Source organism: Pristiophorus japonicus, chromosome 6, assembly GCF_044704955.1.
Source record: "Pristiophorus japonicus isolate sPriJap1 chromosome 6, sPriJap1.hap1, whole genome shotgun sequence".
NCBI lineage: Eukaryota > Metazoa > Chordata > Chondrichthyes > Pristiophoridae > Pristiophorus > Pristiophorus japonicus.
In genome coordinates this window covers 245,159,243-245,184,950 of record NC_091982.1, presented here as the reverse complement: position 1 = coordinate 245,184,950, position 25,708 = coordinate 245,159,243, and the positions used below count along the sequence as shown (strand labels likewise).

The following is a 25,708-nucleotide window of genomic DNA, read 5'->3' as shown; positions in this document are numbered from 1 at the left end:
CATCTAGAATTTTTTGAGTATGTAACTCGCAGACTGGACAAGGGAGAACCAGTGGATGTGGTGTATTTGGACTTTCAAAAGGCTTTTGACGAGGTCCCGCACAAGAGATTGGTGTGCAAAATCAAAGCACATGGTATTGGGGGTAATGCACTGATGTGGATAGAGAACTGGTTGGCAGACAGGAAGCAGAGTCGGGATAAACGGGTCCTTTTCAGATTGCAGGCAGTGACTAGTGGACTGCCGCAGGGCTCAGTGCTGGGACCCCAGCTCTTTACAATATATATTAATGATTTAGATGAAGGAATTGAGTGTAATATCTCCAAGGTTGCAGATGACACTAAACTGGGTGGCTGTGTGAGCTGTGAGGAGGACGCTAAGAGGCTGCAGGGTGACTTGGACAGGTTAGGTGAGTGGCCAAATGCATGGCAGATGCAGTATAATGTGGATAAATGTGAAGTTATCCATTTTGGGGGCAAAAACACGAAGGCAGAATATTATCTGAATGGTGGCAGATTAGGAAAAGGGGATGTGCAACGAGACCTGGGTGTCATGGCTCATCAGTCATTGAAAGTTGGCATGCAGGTACAGCAGGCGGTGAAGAAGGCAAATGGTATGTTGGCCTTCATAGCTAGGGGATTTGAGTATAGGAGCAGGGAGGTCTTACTGCAGTTGTACAAGGCCTTAATGAGGCCTCACCTGGAATATTGTGTTCAGTTTTGGTCTCCCAATCTGAGGAAGGACGTTTTTGCTATTGAGGAAGTGCAGTGAAGGTTCACCAGACTGATTCCAGGGATGGCTGGACTGACATATGAGGAGAGACTGGATCAACTGGGCCTTTATTCACTGGAGTTTAGAAGGATGAGAGGGGATCTCATAGAAACTTATAAGATTCCAACGGGACTGGACAGGTTAAATGCGGGAAGAATTTTCCTGATGTTGGGGAAGTCCGGAACTAGGGGCCATCGTCTTAGGATAAGGGGTAGGCCATTTAGGACTGAGATGAGGAGAAACTTCTTCACTCAAGAGAGTTGTTAACCTGTGGAATTCTCTTCCGCAGAGAGTTGTTGATGCTAGTTCATTGGATATATTCAAGAGGGAGTTAGATATGGTCCTTACGGCTAAACAGATCAAGGGGTATGGAGAGAGAGCAGGAAAGGGGTACTGAGGGAATGATCAGCCATGATCTTATTGAATGGCGGTGCAAGCTCGAAGGGCCGAATGGCCTACTCCTGCACCTATTTTCTATGTTTCCGAATTGTCAAATAGCACTCTTGCCTCTGTGTCAGCAGGTTGTGGGTTCAAGTCCCACTGCAGAAACTTGAGCACATAATACAGGCTGACATTCCCAGTGCAGTACTGAAGGAGCGCTGCACTGTCGGAGGTGCCGTTTATCATATGAGGCTTTACACCCGTCTGCCCATGCAGGTGGGTGCAAAAGATCTCATGGCACTATTTTGAAGAAGAGCGGGGGAGTTATCCCCAGTGTCCTGTGCCAATATCTAAAGTAAACAGTCTGGTCATTTATTTAATTGCTGTTGTAGGAGCTTGCTGAGCATAAATTGGCTGCCGTGTTTCCTACATCACAAAAGTGATTACACTTTAAAAGTTGGTTGCAAAGTGCTTTGGGATGTCTTGAGTTTGGGGAAAGCGCCATATAAATACCTCGTCTTCCTAAGTTGTGCAATTAACCCTCTTAAAATAACTGAGATAAATGTCTGTAATAAAATGTAGATGTATGAGGAATTTGTGTACCAATGTAGCCAACTCTTAATTTGCAGGCTATCGCTTGCCTACATAATAGTCACTGTACTTCAAAGCAATTTGTTGCATGATACTTTTGAGACATTTTCAAGATGTGGTGAGGTGTTGTATAAATGGAAGTCTGTTCTTCTGTAGCGACCAGAGAAAATCCTCCGCCTAAAACTTCAAAAGTGAATGCAGCCTCTTGCTCTGTTCTCATCTCAGCATGAAATGAATGGGTGGCAACTAAAAGCTCTAAACTAGTAGTCACGGCATCGAATAATGACATGTCCAGGGACATGTAAAGGGAGTTTTAAGATTGCTATTTTCTGGTTGAACAGAGACTATAATCTGACCAAACCTCAAAGTTCAAGGGATCAGACAGATAAGTAGGTGAGGCAAGCTTGACAGCTATCCGAGCTTCATTCTTGTTGCCCTTACATCATCCGATTGCCCTTACACCTCCGCTCCCCGACCGGGAGCCTATTCCAGGTTTTAGTCACTCCATGCGAAGAGGGTTTCTGGGCAACAGGCTTTAAGAAGGTCGTGAATTAGGAAAGGTGAGGATTACTAGAATAGTTCCAAGGATGAGAGATTACAGTTATGTGGATAGAATGGAGAAGCTGGCGTTGTTCTCCTTGGAGAAGAGAAGGCTGAGAGGATATTTGATAGAGGTGTTTAAAATCATTAAGGATTTAGATTGTGTAAATAAAGAAAAACTGTTTCCAATGGCTGAAGGGTCAACAATGAGAGGGCACAGATTTAAGGTGTTTGGCAAAAGAGCCGGAGACGACATGAGGAGCCACATTTTTACGCATCGAGTGGTTAGGATTTGGATTGCACCGCGTGATAGGGTGGTGGATACAGATTCAATAGAACTTTCAAAAGGGAATTGGATAAATATTTGAAAAGGAAATATTTACAGGGCTATGGGGAAAGAACAGGTGACTAATTGGAAAGCTCATTCAGGGAGCCTGGCCTCCTTCTGTGCTGCATGATTCTATGAATATCTCAGAGCATTTTCAATTTATTAAGTACGTCCCTCAATTTTGAAGATGTCGATTCCCCACTCTCTCACACACACATCAGGAGTGAGGGAATCTCAAGCACATTGAGAAAAATTGCAGCGATATAGGGAAAGAGCCAAGGAGCGGAACTAATTGGACTGCTGAGTCAGAAGGTTGTGGATTCAAGTCCCACACCAGACACTTGAACACAAAAATCTAGGCTCACACTCCCAGTGCAGTACTGAGGGAGCGCCGTACTGTTGGAGGGGCAGTACTGAGGGAGCGCTGCACTGTCGGAGATGCCGTCTTTTGGATGAAACATTAAACTGAGGCCCTGTTTGCTCTCCCATGTGGATGTAAAAGATCCCATGGCACTATTTCGAAGAAGAGCAGGGGAGTTATCCCCAGTGTCCTGGGCCCATATTTATCCCTCAATCAACATAGAAACATAGAAAATAGGTGCAGGAGTAGGCCAGTCGGCCCTTCGAGCCTGCACCACCATTCAATGAGTTCATGGCTGAACATGCAACTTCAGTACCCCATTACTGCTTTCTCGCCATACCCCTTGATCCCCCTAGTAGTAAGGACTACATCTAACTCTTTTTTGAATATATTTAGTGAATTGGCCTCAACAACTTTCTGTGGTAGAGAATTCCACAGGTTCACCACTCTCTGGGTGAAGAAGTTTCTCCTCATCTCGGTCCTAAATGGCTTACCCCTTATCCTTAGACTGCGACCCCTGGTTCTGGACTTCCCCAACATTGGGAACAATGTTCCTGCATCTAACCTGTCTAAACCCGTCAGAATTTTAAAGGTTTCTATGAGATCCCCTCTCATTCTTCTGAACTCCAGTGAATACAAGCCCAGTTGATCCAGTCTTTCTTGATATGTCAGTTCCGCCATCCCGGGAATCAGTCTGGTGAACCTTCGCTGCACTCCCTCAATAGCAAGAATGTCCTTCCTCAAGTTAGGAGACCAAAACTGTACACAATACTCCAGGTTGGCCTCACCAAGGCCCTGTACAACTGTAGTAATACCTCCCTGCCCCTGTACTCAAATCCCCTCGCTATGAAGGCCAACAAGCCATTTGCCTTCTTAACCGCCTGCTTTACCTGCATGCCAACCTTCAATGTCTGATGTACCATGACACCCAGGTCTCGTTGCACCTCCCCTTTTCCTAATCTGTCACCATTCAGATAATAGTCTGTCTCTCTGTTTTTACAACCAAAGTGGACAACCTCACATTTATCCACATTATACTTCATCTGCCATGCATTTGCCCACTCACCTAACCTATCCAAGTCACTCTGCAGCCTCATAGCATCCTCCTCGCAGCTCACACTGCCACCTAACTTAGTGTCATCCGCAAATTTGGAGATACTACATTTAATCCCCTCATCTAAATCATTAATGTACAATGTAAACAGCTGGGGCCCCAGCACAGAACCTTGCGGTACCCCACTAGTCACTGTCTGCCATTCTGAAAAGTACCCATTTACTCCTACTCTTTGCTTCCTGTCTGCCAACCAGTTCTCAATCCACATCAGCACACTACCCCCAATCCCACGTGCTTTAACTTTGCACATTAATCTCTTGTGTGGGACCTTGTCGAAAGCCTTCTGAAAGTCCAAATCAACTGGTTCTCCCTTGTCCACTCTACTGGAAACATCCTCAAAAAATTCCAGATTTGTCAAGCATAATTTTCCTTTCACAAATCCATGCTGACTTGGACCTATCATGTCACCTCTTTCCAAATGCGCTGCTATAACATCACTACAACATATTATCTGGTCATTATCACATTGCTGTGTGTGGGAGCTTGCTGTGTGCAAATTGGCTGCTTCGTTTCCCACATTCCAACAGTGACTACACTCCAAAAAAAGTACATCCTTGGCTATAAAGAGCTTTGAGACGTCCTGAGGTTGTGAAAGGCGCTATATAAATGCAAGTCTTTCGTTATTTGGCAGTCTTCAACTTTCAGGGTCAACCTCCAAATTATTTCCCCGGCAAACTCTGGGGCATTGTGTGCCTCTCGCAGCCTCTGTGATGTCGGGCAGTGTGATTACCCTGCCGCTCCGACTGTGTGTTGCCAGGGGGATGGGCCTCGCACTCCAGGCTCCTGCCCTTTAATTTCCTCTGAATAAAATGCCCATTGTTGTTGGAGCCTGGCGGCCTGGACCCAGACACCGGGCCTCGCCGGGCCGGGCTCAGTCACACAGAGGGGGCTGAGCCTGGGCGGACCACGGCACCTCCCCCAGGACCCTCTCTCCGGACCGGAACCTTTGTTCGGGACGCGGATGTTGCGAGCGCTCGGCGCATTTCCGGTTCCCGCCGCCTGTCCGCGAGAATCGGCTCCGGGTCCCGAGAGAGGAATCAGAGAGGTGAGTGACCCACACACACACACACATATATATATATATATATATATATAGTGAGGCGAGGGAGTGGCCCACACATACATATACACACACACATACAGCCACATATATCCATATACATACACATATATATATATATATAGTGAGGCGAGGGAGTGGCCCACACATACATATATATATATATACACACACACACACACACACACACACAGCTACATATATCCATATACATACACATATATATATATATATATATATATAGTGAGGCGAGGGAGTGGCCCACACATACATATATACACACACATAGCCACATATATCCATATACATACACATATATATATATATAAATATAGTGAGGCGAGGGAGTGACACACACATATATATATATACACACACACACAGCCACATATATCCATATACATACACATATATATAAATATATATATATATATATATATATGTAGTGAGGCGAGGGAGTGACACACACACATGAGGGGGACCCTCCCCCTCCCCCTCCCCCTCCCCTGTGAGTGAGTGAGTGACAGTGAATGTGAGTGGGTGAGATTATGTGAGTGAGTGAGTGAGTGTGAATGAGTCAGTGAGATGTGGGAGTGAATCACTGAGGGAGTGAGTCAGTGAGGAGCGTGTGAGTGACTAGATGACTGTGTGAGGAGAGTGAGTGAGATAGAGGGAGTGAGTGAGTGTGTGTGAGGTGAGGGAGTGAGTGAGATCGTGAGTATGTGTGTGAGTGAATGTGTGTGAGGTGAGTGAGTGAGATAGTGAGTGAATGAATGTGTGAGTGAGATTGTGAGTGTATGTCAGGTGAGTGAATGAGGGAGAGCGGCCCCGGGGTACACCTGTCCCCATCATCTTCCCTCCTGGATAGACTCACCCCTCCCACCCCCTACCTGTCTCCCCCTATCCTCCTCTCTTCCCCCCCGGTCTCGTCCCATTCTCCGCCTTTTCCCCTTCATCCTCTTTCCCTTGTGGAAGCTGATCTGTTATCAAAAGGTGGAGAATGGGACGAGACCAGGGGGGAAGAGAGGAGGATAGGGGTTGACACTTTCTCGGAGGGGCAAGCTAACCTTGCGCTTTCCCTGATGGAGTCGCTGTGCTTTCTGTGTTGCGGATATTGAAGGTGTTTGTGCACAGCACCCTGTGGGGCAGACATGGTGTGTGGAACACCTGCTCCTGTGACATCATGAATGGCAAGTTTCTGCCCACAATCCTCGGGCTGACTTCATGGGCTCACAGGAGGGAGCGAGAGAGTGAGTTCGGACAGAGTGCCTGCTCCCCGGCTGGCCCCCCAGGAGCAGATCTAAAACAGGGGTGGTAAGAAGGTGACAGAGAGACACGGGTAAGTGTTAGACACAGGTCTTTCTGTGGGCCTCTGAGATTGTTGACCCGGGACAAAACAGGGGCAGAACAGTCAAACCAAGTTAATTTGAAGAGGTTTCAAAAGCTCGAGCCTAAGATCAGATCTGCCTACACTTGGTGAGTGGAGATTCCAGATTGCTGAGATTATCTCACACTGTGTGACAGCTTCAGTATGCTGTCAGCTTTTTAATCTGTGGGCATGCGAGTGGTCTGTGAGGTCAACAGTGATTGATTTAATAGCTGATTATTGACACCGTTGTATACTGTTTTCCTAAGTGAATGCATTGGTCCTGCTTTGGGGAGTTTGCAATGTCCTTTCGAGCTTGGATCTATGGCAGCGTGTCATGAAGCGCAAGAGGGTCCTGGATGTGTGTTATTTGCAGTGTGTTATTTACACAGTGAATGTTTGTGGCGGAGGAGCGGCGAGGGATTGTGGCGGAGGTGCGGCAAATGAGGGTACGGGGCCCAGAAGAGCCGAAGCCCAGGGGCAGCACGGGCCAGTCCACACTGCGATATGTGTGCGCACTAGGTCCGTGCAGCAGAGCAGGTCTCCAGTCATCCTGGATAACCCTTGCCACTGGATAAAGGCCTAGCTCTGTCAAGCCCGTGTGGTGGCTGGTGTGCAATGGTCACCAAATGTTAAAAAAAAATCCATGCACAGGCATCTTCCAGCCTTCAATTGGGGTGCAGGACTGGAATATCGGGTCCTTCATTGAAACACCTTTGAACTCGTGGAAGCAAGTCGTCCTCGTTCGAGGGACTGCCTTTGATGATGATGATTATTTACACAGTGTCCCGTTATTTACGGCAGTGTGTTATTTACCATGCCCCAGCAGCATGTTATTTGCACGGTGTCCCGGCAGCGTGTTATTTGCACGGTGTCCCGGCAGCGTGTTGTTTGCCGTGTCCCGGCCAGTATGTTATTTGCACGATGTCCCGGCAGTGTGTTATTTACCGTGTCCTGGCCAGTATGTTATTTGCACGGTGTCCCGGCAGCATGTTATTTGCACGGTGTCCCGGCAGCGTGTTGTTTGCCGTGTCCCGGCCAGTATGTTATTTGCACGATGTCCCGGCAGTGTGTTATTTACCGTGTCCTGGCCAGTATGTTATTTGCACGGTGTCCCGGCAGTGTGTTGTTTACCGTGTCCTGGCCAGTATGTTATTTGCACGGTGTCCCGGCAGCGTGTTGTTTGCCGTGTCCCGGCCAGTATGTTATTTGCACGATGTCCCGGCAGTGTGTTATTTACCGTGTCCTGGCCAGTATGTTATTTGCACGGTGTCCCGGCAGCATGTTATTTGCACGGTGTCCCGGCAGCGTGTTGTTTGCCGTGTCCCGGCCAGTATGTTATTTGCACGATGTCCCGGCAGTGTGTTATTTACCGTGTCCTGGCCAGCATGTTATTTGCACGGTGTCCCGGCAGCATGTTATTTGCACGGTGTCCCGGCAGCGTGTTGTTTGCCGTGTCCCGGCCAGTATGTTATTTGCACGATGTCCCGGCAGTGTGTTATTTACCGTGTCCTGGCCAGTATGTTATTTGCACGGTGTCCCGGCAGTGTGTTGTTTACCGTGTCCTGGCCAGTATGTTATTTGCACGGTGTCCCGGCAGCATGTTGTTTGCCGTGTCCCGGCCAGTATGTTATTTGCACGATGTCCCGGCAGTGTGTTATTTACCGTGTCCTGGCCAGTATGTTATTTGCACGGTGTCCCGGCAGCATGTTATTTGCACGGTGTCCCGGCAGCGTGTTGTTTGCCGTGTCCCGGCCAGTATGTTATTTGCACGATGTCCCGGCAGTGTGTTATTTACCGTGTCCTGGCCAGTATGTTATTTGCACGGTGTCCCGGCAGTGTGTTGTTTACCGTGTCCTGGCCAGTATGTTATTTGCACGGTGTCCCGGCAGCATGTTGTTTGCACGGTGTCCCGGCAGCGTGTTGTTTGCACGGTGTCCCGGCAGCGTGTTATTTGCACGGTGCACCGGCAGCGTGTTGTTTGCACGGTGTCCCGGCAGCGTGTTATTTGCACGGTGCACCGGCAGCGTGTTGTTTGCACGGTGCACCGGCAGCGTGTTGTTTGCACGGTGCACCGGCAGCGTGTTGTTTGCACGGTGCACCGGCAGCGTGTTGTTTGCACGGTGCACCGGCAGCGTGTTGTTTGCACGGTGCACCGGCAGCGTGTTGTTTGCACGGTGTCCCGGCAGCGTGTTATTTGCACGGTGTCCCGGCAGCGTGTTGTTTGCACGGTGTCCCGGCAGCGTGTTGTTTGCACGGTGTCCCGGCAGCGTGTTGTTTGCACGGTGTCCCGGCAGCGTGTTGTTTGCACGGTGTCCCGGCAGCGTGTTGTTTGCACGGTGCCCCGGCAGCATGTTGTTTGCACGGTGTCCCGGCAGCATGTTATTTGCACGGTGTCCCGGCAGCGTGTTGTTTGCACGGTGTCCCGGCAGCATGTTATTTGCACGGTGTCCCGGCAGCGTGTTGTTTGCACGGTGTCCCGGCAACGTGTTATTTGCACGGTGTCCCGGCAGCGTGTTATTTGCACGGTGTCCCGGCAGCATGTTATTTGCACGGTGTCCCGGCAGCGTGTTGTTTGCACGGTGTCCCGGCAGCATGTTATTTGCACGGTGTCCCGGCAGCGTGTTATTTGCACGGTGTCCCGACAGCGTGTTGTTTGCACGGTGTCCCGGCAGCGTGTTATTTGCACGGTGTCCCGGCAGCGTGTTATTTGCACAGTGCACTGGCAGCGTGTTATTTGCACGGTGTCCCGGCAGCATGTTATTTGCACGGTGTCCCGGCAGCATGTTATTTGCACGGTGTCCCGGCAGCGTGTTGTTTGCACGGTGTCCCGGCAGCGTGTTATTTGCACGGTGTCCCGGCAGCGTGTTGTTTGCACGGTGTCCCGGCAGCGTGTTGTTTGCACGGTGTCCCGGCAGCGTGTTATTTGCACAGTGCACTGGCAGCGTGTTATTTGCACGGTGTCCCGGCAGCGTGTTATTTGCACGGTGCACCGGCAGCGTGTTGTTTGCACGGTGTCCCGGCAGCGTGTTATTTGCACAGTGCACTGGCAGCGTGTTATTTGCACGGTGTCCCGGCAGCATGTTATTTGCACGGTGTCCCGGCAGCGTGTTATTTGCACGGTGCACCGGCAGCGTGTTGTTTGCACGGTGTCCCGGCAGCGTGTTATTTGCACAGTGCACTGGCAGCGTGTTATTTGCACGGTGTCCCGGCAGCGTGTTATTTGCACGGTGTCCCGGCAGCGTGTTATTTGCACGGTGTCCATGGAGTGTGTCGGTGTTTGCAAAGGTTCCCCCCCATGGAGCATTTGATTATTTGCAAAAGGTCCTGACAGGGCCTCAATATTAGGCACACCAGTGATTGTTTTGTAAACTGTGTTTTCCCCAGCAATAGGAGTACGCTCTTTAATATTGTGTGGGAAATTACATTTTGCGTCGTGCATGTTTTCGATTATCCAGTACTAGCTGAGACTGGAGGGGAAGTCCCAGCCAGTGAGGCACGTCCGGATCTGACTGAAGTCGCTTTTGTTTGGGAGATTTCTGCTCTCTGATCTTTATAGTAAAATGATAAGAGGTGTGTGAAGGGCCCTATTTACTGCCCCATACACTGCAATGTAATAATATCGATAAGGCGGCTCACCACCACCATCTCAAGGGCAATTAGGGATGACCAATAAATGCCGGCCTTGCCAGCCCACATCCTATGAAGAAATAAATAAAAAAATCTCCCTGCTGTTTCCAATACATTCCTTCCAAGCATGTAATTCAGCCTTCTGCGGGTCTTGCAGGACTTGAGTGACCAGCAAGGTTGATGGCAATCCCAGTAAAGGTGGCCAACACAAGGAGTCAACGGTTATGGGGAGAGGGCAGGGAAGTGGAGTTGAGCCCAAGATCCAATCAGCCATGATCTTATGAAATGGCGGAGCAGGCTCGAGGGGCCAAATGGCCAACTCCTGCTCCTAGTTCTTATTTTCTTAAGTTCACTCTGTCCCTCTCTGGTTCTGTCTCTAGGTTCACTAGATTGATTCTTGGGAAGAGAGGGTTGTCCAATAAAAACAGATTAGGTAGATCAGGCCTATACACTCTGGAGTTTAGAAGAATGAGAGGTGATCTCGTTGAAACAGCCAAGATTCTGAGGGAGATTGACAGGGTAGATGTGGAGAGGTTGTTTCCCCTGGCGGGAAAGTCTAGAACTAGTCGGCACAGTCTTAGGATAAGGGGTCGGCCATTTAGGACTGAGATGAGGACGCATTTCTTCACTCAAAGGGTTGTGAATCTTTGGAATTCTCTGCCCCAAAGGGCTGTGGATGCTGAGGCGTTGAATATATTCAAGGCTGAGATCGATAGATTTTGGGACTCTAGGGGAAATCAAAGGATATGGTGATCAGGCGAGAATGTGGAGTTAAGGTCGATGATCAGCCATGATCTTATTGAACGGCAGAGCAGGCTCAAAGGACTGAATGGCCTACTCCTGCTCTTGTTCTTGTGGTCTCTCTCTTTCTCTCTCAGTTCTGCTGTGGGCACCGGGAGACTGACACTGTCGTGGGGCTCTCTGACTGGCATTCGCCTGTATGACCACTCCCCCCTTCCCCAAAGTGACTATTGACACTGTAGCCAGCCCTGTATCGTGTGATTGACACTGCACTATTTAGGGATGGAGTTGTGGTTAGGGGTTGTGCTTAACACAAGAACATAACATTAGAAATAGGAGTAGGTCATACGGCCCCTCGAGCCTGCTCCGCCAGTTATTGATTGAGGGATAAATATTGACCCACGACACTGGGGCGAACTCCCCTGCTCTTCGAAATAGTGGCCGTGGGATCTTTTACGCCATCCTGAGAGAGCAGATGGGGCCTCGGTTTAACGTCTCATCCGAAAGACGGCACCTCCGACTGTGCAGCACTCCCTCAGCACTGCGAGTGTCAGCCTAGATTTTGTGCTCAAGTTGACATTCAACGGCATTACCATCGCCAAATACCCCACCATCAACATCCTGGGGGTCACCATTGACCAGAAACCTAACTGCACCAGCCACATAAATACTGTGGCTACAAGAGCAGGTCAGAGGCTGGGTATTCTGCGGCGAGTGTCTCACCTTCTGACTCCCCAAAACCGTACTACCACCTACCAGGCCCATGTCAGGAGTGTGATGGAATACTCTCCACTTGCCTGGATGAGTGCAGCTCCAACAAAACTCAAGAAGCTCAACACCATCCAGGACAAAGCAGCCCGCTTGATTGGCACCCCATCCACCACCTTCAACATTCACTCCCTCCACCACCGGCGCACCGTGGCTGCAGTGTGTACCATCTACAAGATGCAGCAACTCGCCCAGGCTTCTTCGGCAGCAGCTCCCAAACCCTCAACCTCTACCACCTAGAAGGACAAGGGCAGCAGGCGCATGGAACACCACCACCTGCAAGTTTTCCTCTAAGTCACACACCAGCCTGACTTGAAAATATATCGGCCGTTCGTTCACCGTCACTGGGTCAAAATCTTGGAACTCCCTCCCTAACAGCACTGTGGCAGCACCTTCACCACACGGACTGCAGCGGTTCAAGAAGGCGGTTCACCACCAGCTTCTCGAGGGGCAATTAAGAACAAAACAACATAAGAAGTAGGAGAAGGCCATTTTCCCCCTCGAACCTGCTTCACCATTCATGGCTGATTATGGCTGATCTTCTACTTCAACTCCATTTGCCTGCACTGTCCCCATATTCCTTGATTCCCTTAAAATCTCAAAATCTATCGATCTCTGTCTTGAATATGCTCAATGACTGAGCTTCCACAGCCCTCTGGGGTAGAGAATTCCAAACATTCACAGCCTTCTGAGTGAAGAAATTTCTCCTCATCTCAGTCCTAAATGGCCGATCCCTTATTCTGAGACTGTGACCCCTGGTTCTAGACTCCCCAGCCAGGAAAAACATCCTCTCTGCATTGTATGTTTCAATGAGATCACCCCTCATTCTTCTAAACTCTGGAGAATTTAGGCCAAGTCTACTCAACCCACCTGGGACTCGCGTGCCGTGTAGGAGTTCCGAGTAGAGCACTTGCTTAGGGAGTCTCGTGTCGGACATGCGGACGATGTGGCCCACCTAATGGAGCTGGTCGAGTGTGGTCAGTGCTTCAATGCTGGGGATGTCTACTTGGAACTCCTACATGGCAAATGCTCCCAAGGTGGGCAGAGGAAACATTTCAAGGACATCCTCAAAGCCTCCTTGATAAAGTATAACATCCCCACTGACACCTGGGAGTCTCTGGCCCAAGACCGCCCAAAGTGGAGGAAGAGCATCCGGGAGAGTGCTGAGCGCCTCGAGTCTCATCGCCGAGAGCATGCGGAAACCAAGCGCAGAAAGCGGAAGGAGCGTGCGGAAAACCAGGCTCCCCACCTACCCTTCCTTCAATAACTGTCTGCCCCACCTGCTATAGAGACTGTAATTCCCGTATTCGACTGTACAGCCATCTGAGAACTCACTTTTAGAGTGGAATCAAGTCTTCCTCGATTTCGAGGGATTGCCTATGATGATGATGATGAGTCCACTCAATCTCTCCTCATAGGACAATCCCAGGAATCAGTCTGATGAACCTTCGTTGCACTCCCTCTATGGTAAGTATCTCCTTCCTTAAGTAAGGAGAACAAAACTGTACACAATACTCCAGGTGCCATCTCACCAGGGCCCTATATAATGACAGTAAAATGCCTTTATTCTTGTACTCAATTAGGGATGGGCAATAAATGCTGGCCTTGCCAGCAACGCCCACATCCCAGGAACGAATAAAAAAGAAAGTTTGAGAATTAGCAAACTCTTAACAAGACCTGACAAATTGAAGCCAAGGAGAGACTGATGTTCCAACCCAGAGTGAAGGACGGCTATGTTCGAACCAATCTCCTCTTTCTCCCTGACCTGCCTTGGTGTGTAATCCACCATCGCGTGATTGGTGAAAGTGCTAGGGAGTGACTGTGTGAGCATGATGCTAAAGAATCTCATTCTGCTGTTGTGGGTGAGTAGAATTTTGAGCTGTACTGTGCAGGTAGGTGGTGTGTGCGTGTGTGGAGATGTCTTGATACAGCCATTCAAAACCGCTTAATTTGAATTTTCTGATCATTTGAATTTGTTTTTTGCGCTGGATTCCCCATTTGCTGTTATTCATGCAGCTATAAATAGTTCATTCTCTGGTTGGCAACCAGTAACTAGTGGGGTGCCGCAGGGATCAGTACTGGGACCTCAACTATTTACAATCTATATTAACGACTTGGAAGAAGGGACTGAGTGTAACGTAGCCAAGTTGCTGAGGAAAAGCGTGAGGAAATGTGTGAGGAGGACACACAAAATCTGCAAATGGAGTGTGAGGTCATGCACTTTTGCAGAAAAAAAATCAAAGAGCAAGTTATTATTTAAATGGAGAAAGATTGCAAAGTGCTGCAGTACAGCAGGATCTAGGGATACTTGTGCATGAAACACAGAAGAATACTATGCAGGTACAGCAAGTGATCAGGAAGGCCAATGGTATCTTGGCCTTTATTGCAAAGGGGATGGAGTATAAAAGCAGGGAAGTCTTGCTACAGCTATACAGGGTATTGCTGAGGCCAAACCTGGAATACTGCGTGCAGTTTTGGTTTCCGTATTTATGAAAGGATATACTTGCTTTGGAGGCAGTTCAGAGAAGGTTCACTAGGTTGATTCCGGGGATGAGGGGGTTGACTTATGAGGAAAGGTTGAGTAGTTTGGGCCTCTACTCATTGGAATTCAGAAGGATGAGAGGTGATCTTATCGAAATGCATAAGATTATGAGGGGGCTTGACAAGGTGGATGCAGAGAGGATGTTTCCACTTATGGGGGAGACTAGAACTAGAGGGCATGATCTTAGAATAAGGGGCCGCCCATTTAAAACCGAGATGAGGAGAAATTTTTTTTCTCCGAGGGTTGTAAATCTGTGGAATTCCCTGCCTCAGAGAGCTGTGGAAGCTGGGACATTGAATAAATTTAAGGCAGAAATAGACAGTTTCTTAAACAATAAGGGGATAAGGGGTTATGGGGAGCGGGCGGGGAAGTGGAGCTGAGTCCATGATCAGATCAGCCATGATCTTATTAAATGGCGGAGCAGGCTCGAGGGGCCATATGGCCTACTCCTGCTCCTATTTTTTATGTTCTTATTCAGTCAAACTATTCAAAATAACCTTTTGAGTAAAAAAAAATGTATCGTAGTGTTGTGTGGAACAGAATGGTAACGGTGCATCACATCGACTTGTGACCAGATCCTATCAGAGTTCATGGGGGCAATTCTAACCGATCTCGACCGTTGGGGAAAACTGAGGGAATCAGGAGCAACGTTGGTTTTACACTCCCACCAATGTTTCCGCTAAGCTGCTCGGCCAGGCGGCTTTCCAGAGGTCCCGCACAGCTCGGGACCGGCTTTTCAAATGGGAGATCTCGTGCAGGCGTGAAGTGTTACATGGACCGCGCAGTCCCCCCAAAATTAAGAGGAACATTGAATCGCCCCCCGGCTGACTTTGCGCTCCACTGATTCAGTATCGGTGTCGAAATCTCGACTCTCAATTTAACTATAAAAAATGTAACTCAGACAGAGCCAGGTAGATGTCCCTTTCATAGATTTTACTTGCTACAAGGAAAAACCTTGCTGAGACAAAAACACACTAGCTTTATACAGAAAACAGACAAAGAAGTTATGGTTCCACCACGTGTATCAGTTCTGCTCTTGCGATCAGTAAATACAGATAAGGAGTTCTTCAATCACTTAATTAACATGGTTCCTTGTTTCAATTTCCTACTTATCTATACAGCCTTTATCTGGAACATCTAAGATTCATCATTGTGACAGTTACTACTTGGGAGTATAATCCTAAAACAAGGGAGGGTACACTCAAGGTTCCCTTGCTCACACAGATGGCTCCCAAGCTTCTAAATTAATTGGCTATCAATCAAGGTTAACATGTTTATGCAGAAACAGGCTGTCTGCTGCAGGGGCTTCTGGGAGAACTGAGACTCCATTTTGTTTTATTACAAAAGGGTACATTTAACAGAAAATGTAACTTTAAAAGTAAATTTCCACATTGGGCAGGCTGTAAAACCGGCATTCTATCTGATCCCGTGGGATTCTCGTCTGGCGAGTTAGCTTAACACAGCCAACCCCCCCCCCCCCCCCCCCCCGCCCCAAACGTTTCAGGAGATTCCCGCTCTCATTGAAAGGTGCTTTTTGGGTGATAAAGCCATTCCCCCACACCCCTGGAAGTATTGAAGTCCCGACTTACCTCGCTCTGGTGGGAATGGGGACCCACTTCTCCAAGAATCTTGTGAACTTGCGGATGGCAGATCACACAAAGGGTAGTCCAAATCTGGAACTCTCTCTCCCCGCCCCCACCCCCAACAAACCGTTGAGGGGTGGGAGGGGGGTCAATTGAAAATTTCAAAACTGATATTGATAGATTTTGTTGGGCAAGGGTATTAAGGGTTACAGAACCAAGGCGGGCAAATGGAGTTGAGGTGCCTATCGGCCCTGGAATAGTAGAACAGGCTCGAGGGGCCGAAGGGCCTCCTCTTCTTCCTTTATTCCTGCCCTTACCCGGTGTCTAATACAGAATCTGAGCTGGATGGTAATGCAAACAGGAGAAAGACATCATCTGGGGAGTCCTGTAGCAATATTCTCCCTTAACTGCAAAGAAAACATGCCTTGAGTGAGAATTTTGGAGACTTATGCTTGCGTGATTAGATTTGGCTTAGAAAGGGTTAACTCCTGGCGGGGGAGTGGGGGAATTTTAAGAACATAAGAAATAGGAGCAGGAGTAGGCCATTTGGCCCCTTGAGCCTGCTCCGCCACTTAATAAGATCATGGCTGATCTGATCATGGACTCGGCTCCACTTCCCTGCCCGCTCCCCATAACCCTTTACTCCCTTATCGCTCAAAAATCTGTCTATCTCCGCCTAAATATATTCAATGACCCAGCCTCCACAGCTCTCTGGGGCAGAGAATGCCATAGATTTACAACCCTCTGAGAGAAAAAATTCCTCCTCATCTCAGTTTTAAATGGGCGGCCCCTTATTCTAAGACTATGCTTCCTAGTTTTAGGTTCCCCTATGAGTGGAAATATCCTCTCTGCATCCACCTTGTTGAGCCCCTTCATTATCTTATATGTTTCGATAAGATCACCTCTCATTCTTCTGAACTCCAATGCGTATAGGTCCAACCTACTCAACCTATCTTCATAAGTCAACCTCTTCATCTCCAGAATCAACATAGTGAACCTTCTCCGAACAGCCTCCAATGCAAGTATATCCTTCCTTAAATACGGAGACTAAAACTATACGCAGTACTCCAGGTGTGGTCTCACCAATACCATGTACAGTTCTAGTAGGACTTCTCTGCTTTTATACTCAACCCCCCTTACAATAAAGACCAACATTCCATTTGCCTTCCTGATCACTTGCTGTACCTGCATACTAACGTTTTGTGTTTCATGCACAAGGACTCCTAGGTCTTTCTGTACTGCAACACTTTGCAATTTTTCTCCATTTAAATTATAATTTGCCTTTCTATTTTTTCTGCCAGAGTGGATAACCTCACATTTTCCCACATTATACTCCAGCTGCCAAATTTTTGCCCACTCACTTAGCCTGCCTATATCCCTTTGCAGATTCTTTGTGTCCTCCTCACAATTTGCTTTTGCACCCATCTTTGTATCATCAGCAAAGTTAAACAATGGGAGGGGGGGGGGGAAATACAGCATTTTGTGACATAACCCTTAGCCCTTTGACCTTAAACAATGGGCAGGTGCTGTCGGGGGTGGGGGGGGGAGGGATGGGGTGAAGCCTTGGTGATTTGAAGAGCAATGGGACAGTTAAGAGTGTGTTGTGTTTGTTTAAGTTACCTTGTGTCCTTTCTGTAATGGGAAGACACGAGGTCAGTTTACCAAAACATCATCGAGGGACCTTTCTGGCCAATAACAGAGAGAAGCCTCCTTGGTTTTCAGTTGATGTGAGTGGCACACCCATTGTGAGTCAACAGAGTTAGTCTCTGCACAGAGCCGAGCAGTGGAGAGATGGTCTTCGCGGAGTCAGAGACACCAGATCTCAGCACGCTTACAACCTAAGGGCCCTGCCAGTTAGCTGGGGTTTAGCTGGCCAGTGAGTTCACCTGGGAGTAGGACAGAGTTGCCGTTCTGTTAGCTTGTCACGGTTGGGTAGGAGATTGATGGATCTCGCCGTGCAGTTCTTTATTATTGCGTCCATTCCTGCTCTTGGTGTACAATGAGCCGGGTTGCCAGTCCACTCACGGGCCTGGTCTGACTCGACCGCTTTTCAGTCCGTCTTCCTGAGATGCAGGAGAACGCAGGTGGCAACACGTGCAAATTACAGTGGTCGGTACGTGCAGCATAGTTCTGTAACGATCCGCGTTCACCTTGATCCAGTTCTGGGGCAGAGACGTCCCTGGATCGTTGACCTAACCTCCCTCAGATGCTGACTGACCCGTTAATTATTTCCAGCAGGCTTTCTTCTTTTATGTCAGATTTCCAATGCTTTTTCTGTTTATGTGGCTAATTGGGAATCCAGATCTGATTCGTAAATAAAAACTGAGTAATAGACTCCATCATTGGGCATGTGGTCTCAATACTCCTCTTCGCACTGTTGTGTATGTGTGTGTGAGAGTGAGTGAGAACTTGGGCACACAATCCAGGCTGACACTCCAGTGCAGTACTGAGGTGCCACCTTTCGATGAGTCAGAAGGTCGTGTGTTCAAGTCCCACTCCAGGGACTTGAGCACATAATCTACGCCAACACTCCCAGTGCAGTGCTGAGGGAGTGCTGCACTGTCGGAGATGCTGTCTTTTGAATGAGATGTTAAACCGAGGCCCCGGCTGCTCTGTCATGTGGATGTAAAAGATCTCATGGCACTAGTTTGAAGAAGAGCAGGGAGTTCTCTCTGGTGCCGTGGATCATTCAATAATACTGAAACAGATTGTCTTGTCAATTATCAAGTTGCTGAGTGTGGGAGCTTGCGGTACACAAATGGGCTGTCGCGTTTCCTATATTATAACAGTGACGACACTTCAAAAGTATTTCATTGCAAAGTGCTTTGGGGCATCCCGTGATGATGAAAGGCACTATATAAATGCAAAACTTTCCTCCATTCTATTCTTTTGTTGGTAAAATAGCGAGAGGAAAAGTCGAGTGTGTGAGTATTTTTTAATCAACTTACATTTATATAGCGCCTTTAACGTTGTAAAACGTAACTTGGTCAAAGAGGTAGGCTCTAAGAAACGTCTTAAAGGAGGAGAGAGTAGCGGAGAGGTTTAGGGAGTGAATTCCAGAGCTTGGGGCCCAGGCAGCTGAAGGCACGGCCGCCAATGAAGGAGCGAAATTAGAAGTGGGGGATGCGTAAGAGACCCGAATTGGAGGAGCGCAGAGATCTCGGAGGGTCGTAGGGCTGGAGGAGGTTGCTGAGCTAGGCAAGGCCATGGAAGAATTTGAACATGAGGATTTTAAAGTCGAGGGAGCATTGTGAGTGCCTCATTTCCTTGCTAACTGAATGGTGGGATTGTGGGAGATATTTAGCAAATAAATGTACACGTGTGAAGCAAGGTTTGCCCCTAAGCCGCATGGGCGCGCAGCGATCGGGAGGTCCTGCGCAGGCCTCTCACCAGCTGCGACGCTGGAAAAGATGGCGCACGTGCTTGGCCGCGCTGCAAATTTAAAGAGACCACGCCTCTAAAATAAAAATTAGAGGGAGCATTGGTGTGAAATACATTGACCTGTACTGTGTGTGCCTGTGTGTAATCTTAAAACTAGTGCGTGTAGCTCAAACAGTGCCGCCTTGTGACGCGTCACGAGATTTCCATCGGACGACACTGATGCAGATACACTGGCTGACTGACGGGAACTGACTGTTGCCCCTCTCTCGTGCCAGGGGTCACCTTTTCCTCCATCCAGCTCTGCACATTTCTGAAGGGGTGAGGCATTGCCGGTTAAAACATGGGTGGACAAGTTAAGCAGGCTGGCCGGTTTCCCTGTGGAATAGGCGTGGGGGGGCAGGGCGGTGCGGTGCATTGCATCACTCACATTTTCACAACTTAAATTCCGAGTTTGGAGCCAGCAGTGCTTGTACTGAGCCCGTTCTAAGTAAACGTTTATCGCAATAATAGGAGATGCTTCTGACCAGGCGTTTGGTCCCCTGTCCGAGTGTCCCCTCTTTGGCTGCATGTCGATTTTATCTGTCTGATTTATGTTCCTGTGAAGTGCCTTGGAGCCAGTGTTCCCGTTAATTTTTGTTTGGGTGCGGAGCCCATTCAAAGTTCCATGCGTGTGCTTTTTTTCACATTTAAAAGCAGATGTGTCAGCTGCTCGGGCCGGGCTGCAGAGCAGCCTAAAGGGAACGTGGCTTGGGAAGGTTTCCAGTTTTAAAGGGGCTGGCTAAATGCAAGTTGCTGTCTTCGCATTGAACAACGTCATGTTAACGTCACGTAACCTTGACCACGGGAATGTGCTACTGCATGTGTAGCAATGGGCCTCTGTGCCAGTTCGTGCTTGGGACCTTGTCAGCGTACTCTCTGTTCATACCTGTGCTGCCTGCAGCCAAGTACATGTCCTGAATGTTTACAGAAGGACTGTGCGTCGATTAGCACCATACCACTGCTTTGTGCATCCCTGATTTTCAGTCGCCCCACCATTGGCGGCCGTAATTCAGCTGCCAAGACCCGAAGCTCTGGAATTCCCTCCCTAAACTTCTCCGCCTCTCCACCTCTCTCGGTCCTCCTTTAAGACGCTCCTTAAAACCTACCTCTTTGAGCAAGCTTTTGGTCACCTGTCCTAATATCTCCTTTATGTGGCTCAGTGTCAAATTTTGTTTGGTAATCGCTCCCGTGAAGCAGCTTGGGACGTTTTGCTCCGTTAAAGGCGCTATATAAATGTAGGTTGCTGTTGTTGCTGTTGCCCAGGCCGACAGACGAAGATTGGCAGCTCGCACAAGGTTGCAGTGAGCAGCCACAGCGATGTAAGTTAGCAAAAAGAGTGGAGCGCTTTTCGGAGAGGAGAACGCTGGCGGGCAGATTAAGATGGAATTCAAAGTTGGCACGCGTAGTAACTTTCTGCAGATTCTACAGGTGCTGCACAGTGCCGTGGGAGTCAGGAACCTTTACTTCCAGATTTCCAGTGTTGCAGGATTGCTACAAGGAAGCTTTCATGTTGCCAGGACGTCAAGGTTGGATAGATAAAAAGAGGCTCTGAATCAAAGTGATGGTGGGGTGACGCCATGGTTAGGTTATAAGAGCCTGTGGATTGCGGGGAGGAGGGATGACTGGGAGCTGTGGCGTCGCACTGTTCTCGGGTCCTGGTGCTGGCGACGGTGAGACGGTTTTATTTGCGAGGGTGCAAGGGAGTGTGCAGAGGGTATTTGGAGTTCACGAGGAGGAAGAGAGCAAGGTCAGAAGGGTAATGACCAGGGTGATATCCATGAAGTAGAGAGAGTCGAGGGTCACTTTTGTGACGGGGTCGCCGTGTGACGGGGTCGGCGTGTGACGGGGTCGGCGTGTGACGGGGTCGGCGTGTGACGGGGTCGGCGTGTGACGGGGTCGCCGTGTGACGGGGTCAGCATGTGACAGGATCTCCGTGTGACAGGATCTCCGTGTGACGGGGTCGGCGTGTGACGGGGTCGCTATTGCCCTGGGGCCGCCGTGGGATGAAACGTTAAACCGAGATCTCTGTCTATCCTCTCAGTGGACGTAACATCACTCATAAACAGATTATCTGGACATTATCACACTGCTGTTTGCGGGAGCTTGCCGTATTTCCCTATATTGCAACAGTGACTACGCTTCAAGAGTTTTCAATTGGCTGTGAAGTGCTTTGCGATGTCCTGAGATTGTGAAAGCCATTGTAGAAATGAAAGTTGATCTTATTAAATGGCGGAGCAGGCTCAAGGGGCCGAATGGCCTACTCCTGATCCTAATTCTTACGTTCTTTCTTTTAAGCCTTTGCTCTCTTCCCGGTATTGTTTTGCCCCTATCTATCGGGACTCGATGACTTGTGCCCATATCATATCCGTTCTGCTGTGTTTACTGAAGGTGACCTGTTTCAGGGCTTGGCATGGTACCATTGTGGTAATTATCAGCAGTCTGATCAAGATAATCTCGTGCCTCACCTGTATGAATTGGAAAGACCTTTGTCTTTTATACTCAGGAACAACAACCTGCATTTATATATCTTTTTTATTTATTCTCGGGATGTGGGTGTCGCTGGTACGACAGGAATTTATTGCCCATCCCTAATTGCCCTTGAGAAGGTGGTGGTGAGCCGCCGCCTTGAACTGCTGCAGTCCGTGGGGTGAAGGTACTCCCACAGTGCTGTTAGGGAGGGAGTTCCAGGATTTTGACCCAGCGACAATGAAGGAATGGCTGATAAGAACATAACAACATAAGAAATAGGAGCAGGAGTAGGCCATTTGGCCCCTCGAGCTTGCTCCGCCGTTCAATATCATGGCTGATCTGATCATAGACTCAGCTCCACTTCCCTGCCCGCTCCTCATAACCCTTTACTCGCTTATCGCTCAGAAATCTGTCTTATCTCCGCCTTAAATATATTCAATGGTATATTTCCAAGTCAGGATAGAGGGGAACTTGGAGGTGGTGTTGTTCCCATCCGCCTGCTGCCCTTGTCCTTCCCGGTGGTGGAGGTCGCGGGTTTGGGAGGTACTGCCAAAGAATCCTTGGCGAGTTGCTGCAGTGCATCTTGTAGATGGTACACACTGCAGCCACGGTGCGCCGGTGATGGAGGGAGTGGATGGGGGGCCGATCAAGTGAACTGCTTTGTCCTGGATGGTGTTGAGCTTCTTGAGTGTTGTTGAAGCTGCACTCATCCAGGCAAGTGAAGTATTCCATCACACTCCTGACTTGTGCCTTGTAGATGGTGGACAGGCTTTGGGGAGTCAGGAGGTGAGACACTCGCCACAGAATACCCAGCCTCTGACCTGCTCTTGTTGCCACAGTATTTATGTGGCTGGTCCAGTTAAGTTTCTGGTCAACGGTGACCCCCAAGATGTTGATGGTGGGGATTCGGCAATGGTAATGCCGTTGAATGTCAAGGGGAGGTGGTTCGGTGCTCGCTTGTTGGAGATAGTCATTGCCTGGCACTTGTGTAGCGCGAATGTTACTTGCCACTTATCAGCCCAAGCTTGAATGTCGTCCAGGTCTTGCTGCATGCAGGCATGGACTGCACCATTATCCTCAGGTGTTGCAAATGGCACTGAACATTGCAATTATCAGTGAATATCCCCACTTCTAACCTTTTGATGGCGGGAACGTCATTGATGAAGCAGCTGAAGATGGTTGGGCCTAGGACACTGCCCTGAGGATCTCCTGCAGCAATGTCCTGGGGCTGTGATGATTGACCTCCAACCACCACAACCATCGTCCTTTGTGCTCGGTATGCCTCCAGCCAGCGGAGAGTTTTCCCCCTGATCCCCATTGACTTCAGTTTTACTAGGGCTCCTTGATACCACACTTGGTCAAATGCTGCCTTGATTTCAAGGACCGTCATTCTCACCTCACCTCTGGAATTCAGCTCTTTGTCCATGTTTGGACCAAAGCTGTGACAAGGTCTGGAGCCGAGTGGTACTTGCAGAACCCAAACTGGGCTTCGATGAGCAGGTTATTAGTGAGTTATGTGCCGCTTAATAGCACTATTGACGACAGCTCCCATGACTTTGCTGATAATTGAGAATAGACTGATGGGGCGGTGATTGGCCAGATTGGATTTGTCCTGCTTTTTGTGGACAGGACATACCTGGGCAGTTTTCCACATTGTCGGGTAGATGCCAGTGTTGTAACTGTACTGGAACAGCTTGGCTGGAGGCGCGGCTATTTCTGGAGCACAAGTCTTCAGCACTAAAGCCAGGATGTTGTCGGGGCCCACGGCCTTTGCTGTATCCAGTACACTCAGCTGTTTCTTGATGTCATGTGGAGTGAATCGACGTGGCTGAAGACCGGCTTCTGTGGTGGTGGGGACCTCAGGAGGAGGCCGAGGTGGATCATCCACTCGGCACTGCTGGCTGAAAATGGTTGCAGATGCCTTGCCTCTTGCGGCCTTGTCTATTACTTTTTATTTCCAACCTCTGGAAGGGGCAGATATTGACCAGATCTGTGATTTGACCAGGCTGCTGTCCAGTGAATCCTGCTGGATTTTGACCCAGCAACGATGAAGGAACGGCCGATATATTTCCCAGTCATTTTAAGTATGGTGTGGGTACGGCTTTTGCAGTTCAGAATTCCGTCACAGAACTACACTTGGTTTATTTTCCTTTTTATTTTTTGAATCACTGCAGGTACCCGATGAGATGGAGGCGCAGATATCTGCCAAATCAATCTCCAGAAAGAGACGGAAGGAAGGAGCAGGACCCAATGGCACCACTGGCGATGAAGATGCCAGCCCACTGAAAATCCCACGACCAGTAAGTGTGGGGAACATCACCCACTGAGGCCGATACAGCACCAACTGGTGTGACCAGCCTGCTTGTTATCCTATAGGGTCGTGGGGCTCACCTTCATAAGGGATGGTGGGATTCATTTCACAGGCATATAGCAGTGAAATACTAATAGCAGTGGAATACCTCAACCACTCCCTGTGGTAGCGAGTTCCACATTCTCACCACTCTCTAGGTAAAGAAGTTTCTCCTGAATTCCCTGTTGGATTTATTAGTGACTGTCTTATATTTTTGGCCTCTAGTTCTGGTCTCCCCCAAAAGTGGAAATATTTACCCTAGCAAACTCCTTCATAATTTTAAAGACCTCTATCAGGTCACCCCTCAGTCTTTTTTCCAGAGAAAAGAGCCCCGGCCTGCTCAGTCTTTTCTGATAGCCATATCCTGTCAGTTCTGGTATCATCGTTGTACATCCTTTTTTGCGCCTTCACCAGTGCCTCGATATCCTTTCTATAATATGGAGACCAGAATTGTACACAGTACCCCAAATGTGTTTTAACCAACGTTCTATACAAGTTTAAAATAATGTCTCTGCTTTTCAATTATATCCCTCTAAAAATGAACTCCAATTCTTGGTTTGCCTTTTTAATGGCCTTATTAACCTGCATCACTGGTCATTTGTGCATCTGTACCCCCAGGTCCCTTTGCTCTTCTACACCATTTAGACTCCTAAGCAGTATGTGGCTTCCTATTCTTCCTACTAAAACGTACCATCTCACACTAGCATATATTGAAATTAATTTGCCAATTACATGGCCATTCTGCAAGTTTATTAACATCATCTTATACTTGGTTACATTCTTCCTCAGTATTAACTATGCCACCCAATTTGGTGTCATTTGCAAATGTTGAAAAGGTGCGTGGGAGCGGGATAACAGTGGTTTCCCGACCCGCTATCAAAAATAACTTTCACACCCGACCCGCCACCGATCGCGCCCGCTACCGCCTCGGAAAATTCCATCCTAAGTCCCTGGGACTTGAACCCACGGCCTTTGACTCAGAGGCAAGAGTGCTGCCCACTGAACCATGGCTGACACTGGTCAGCGAGCGCCTATGCATTGATAGCCCAGTGCGCAGTGCCTTCAGGAGAGGAGGGAAAGCAGAGAACAAAAAGATGTCTTCACTTAGCACATAAGTGGCTGACGTATTGTGAGACATCTGAGATAAGAGGAAAGCAGTTCTGGACAATGCAACCAGTGTTAAAACACATCTCTAATTGTTCTTACTTTGTGTATTGACATTAGGTTCAGGCTTGAGTTTCAGTGACTACTGTGTACTGGTTTCACGGCACGAAGCAAAGTGTTCCTGTAATGTATTTGCTTCATGGGTTCTTTGCTTAGCAATGCAATACTATGAATTTTTATTAAGAACTAGTTGGTTTATTAACAAAGGTTTAACAATCACAGTACACATTACCAGTTCATTCACTAGGCTCACAACTGCATACCTCATCGTGGATGACTCAGACCCAACTGACTGAGAGTTTATTGAGTCTTGTGAACATCACGTGACTGGCAAAGCCACTCACAATACAAACCTATGGGCATATGCACAGGTACATATATTACAGTTCCGTATTCATATCATTTCTTATCTATTTGTACAGGATTATATAATGTTCTGACACCAACACAGGCCATTCAGCCCATCTAGTTCACACTAGTTTTTCTCCAGACGAGGACCTCCCCCAACCCAATCAATCTAATCCCTATATTC

At 48.5% G+C, this 25,708-nt stretch overlaps 1 protein-coding gene across 4 annotated transcripts in view; it reads left to right on the top strand.

Moving 5' to 3' along the window:
- Nucleotides 1–5,034: 5,034 nt before the first annotated feature.
- The window catches only part of pcyt1aa (phosphate cytidylyltransferase 1A, choline a), a 58,075-nt gene continuing 37,401 nt past the window's right edge, over nucleotides 5,035–25,708 (top strand). For 2 of the 4 annotated variants that reach the window (XM_070883779.1, XM_070883775.1), the window contains exons 1-2: nucleotides 5,035–5,128; nucleotides 23,837–23,962. In XM_070883779.1, coding sequence (XP_070739880.1) covers nucleotides 5,045–5,128; nucleotides 23,837–23,962 — 210 coding nt within the window. In that variant the 5' untranslated portion in view covers nucleotides 5,035–5,044. Of the gene's footprint in view, nucleotides 5,129–20,445; nucleotides 20,513–20,811; nucleotides 20,864–23,836; nucleotides 23,963–25,708 lie in introns of those variants that run through there. The other 2 variants (XM_070883776.1, XM_070883777.1) reach the window with 2 other exon arrangements.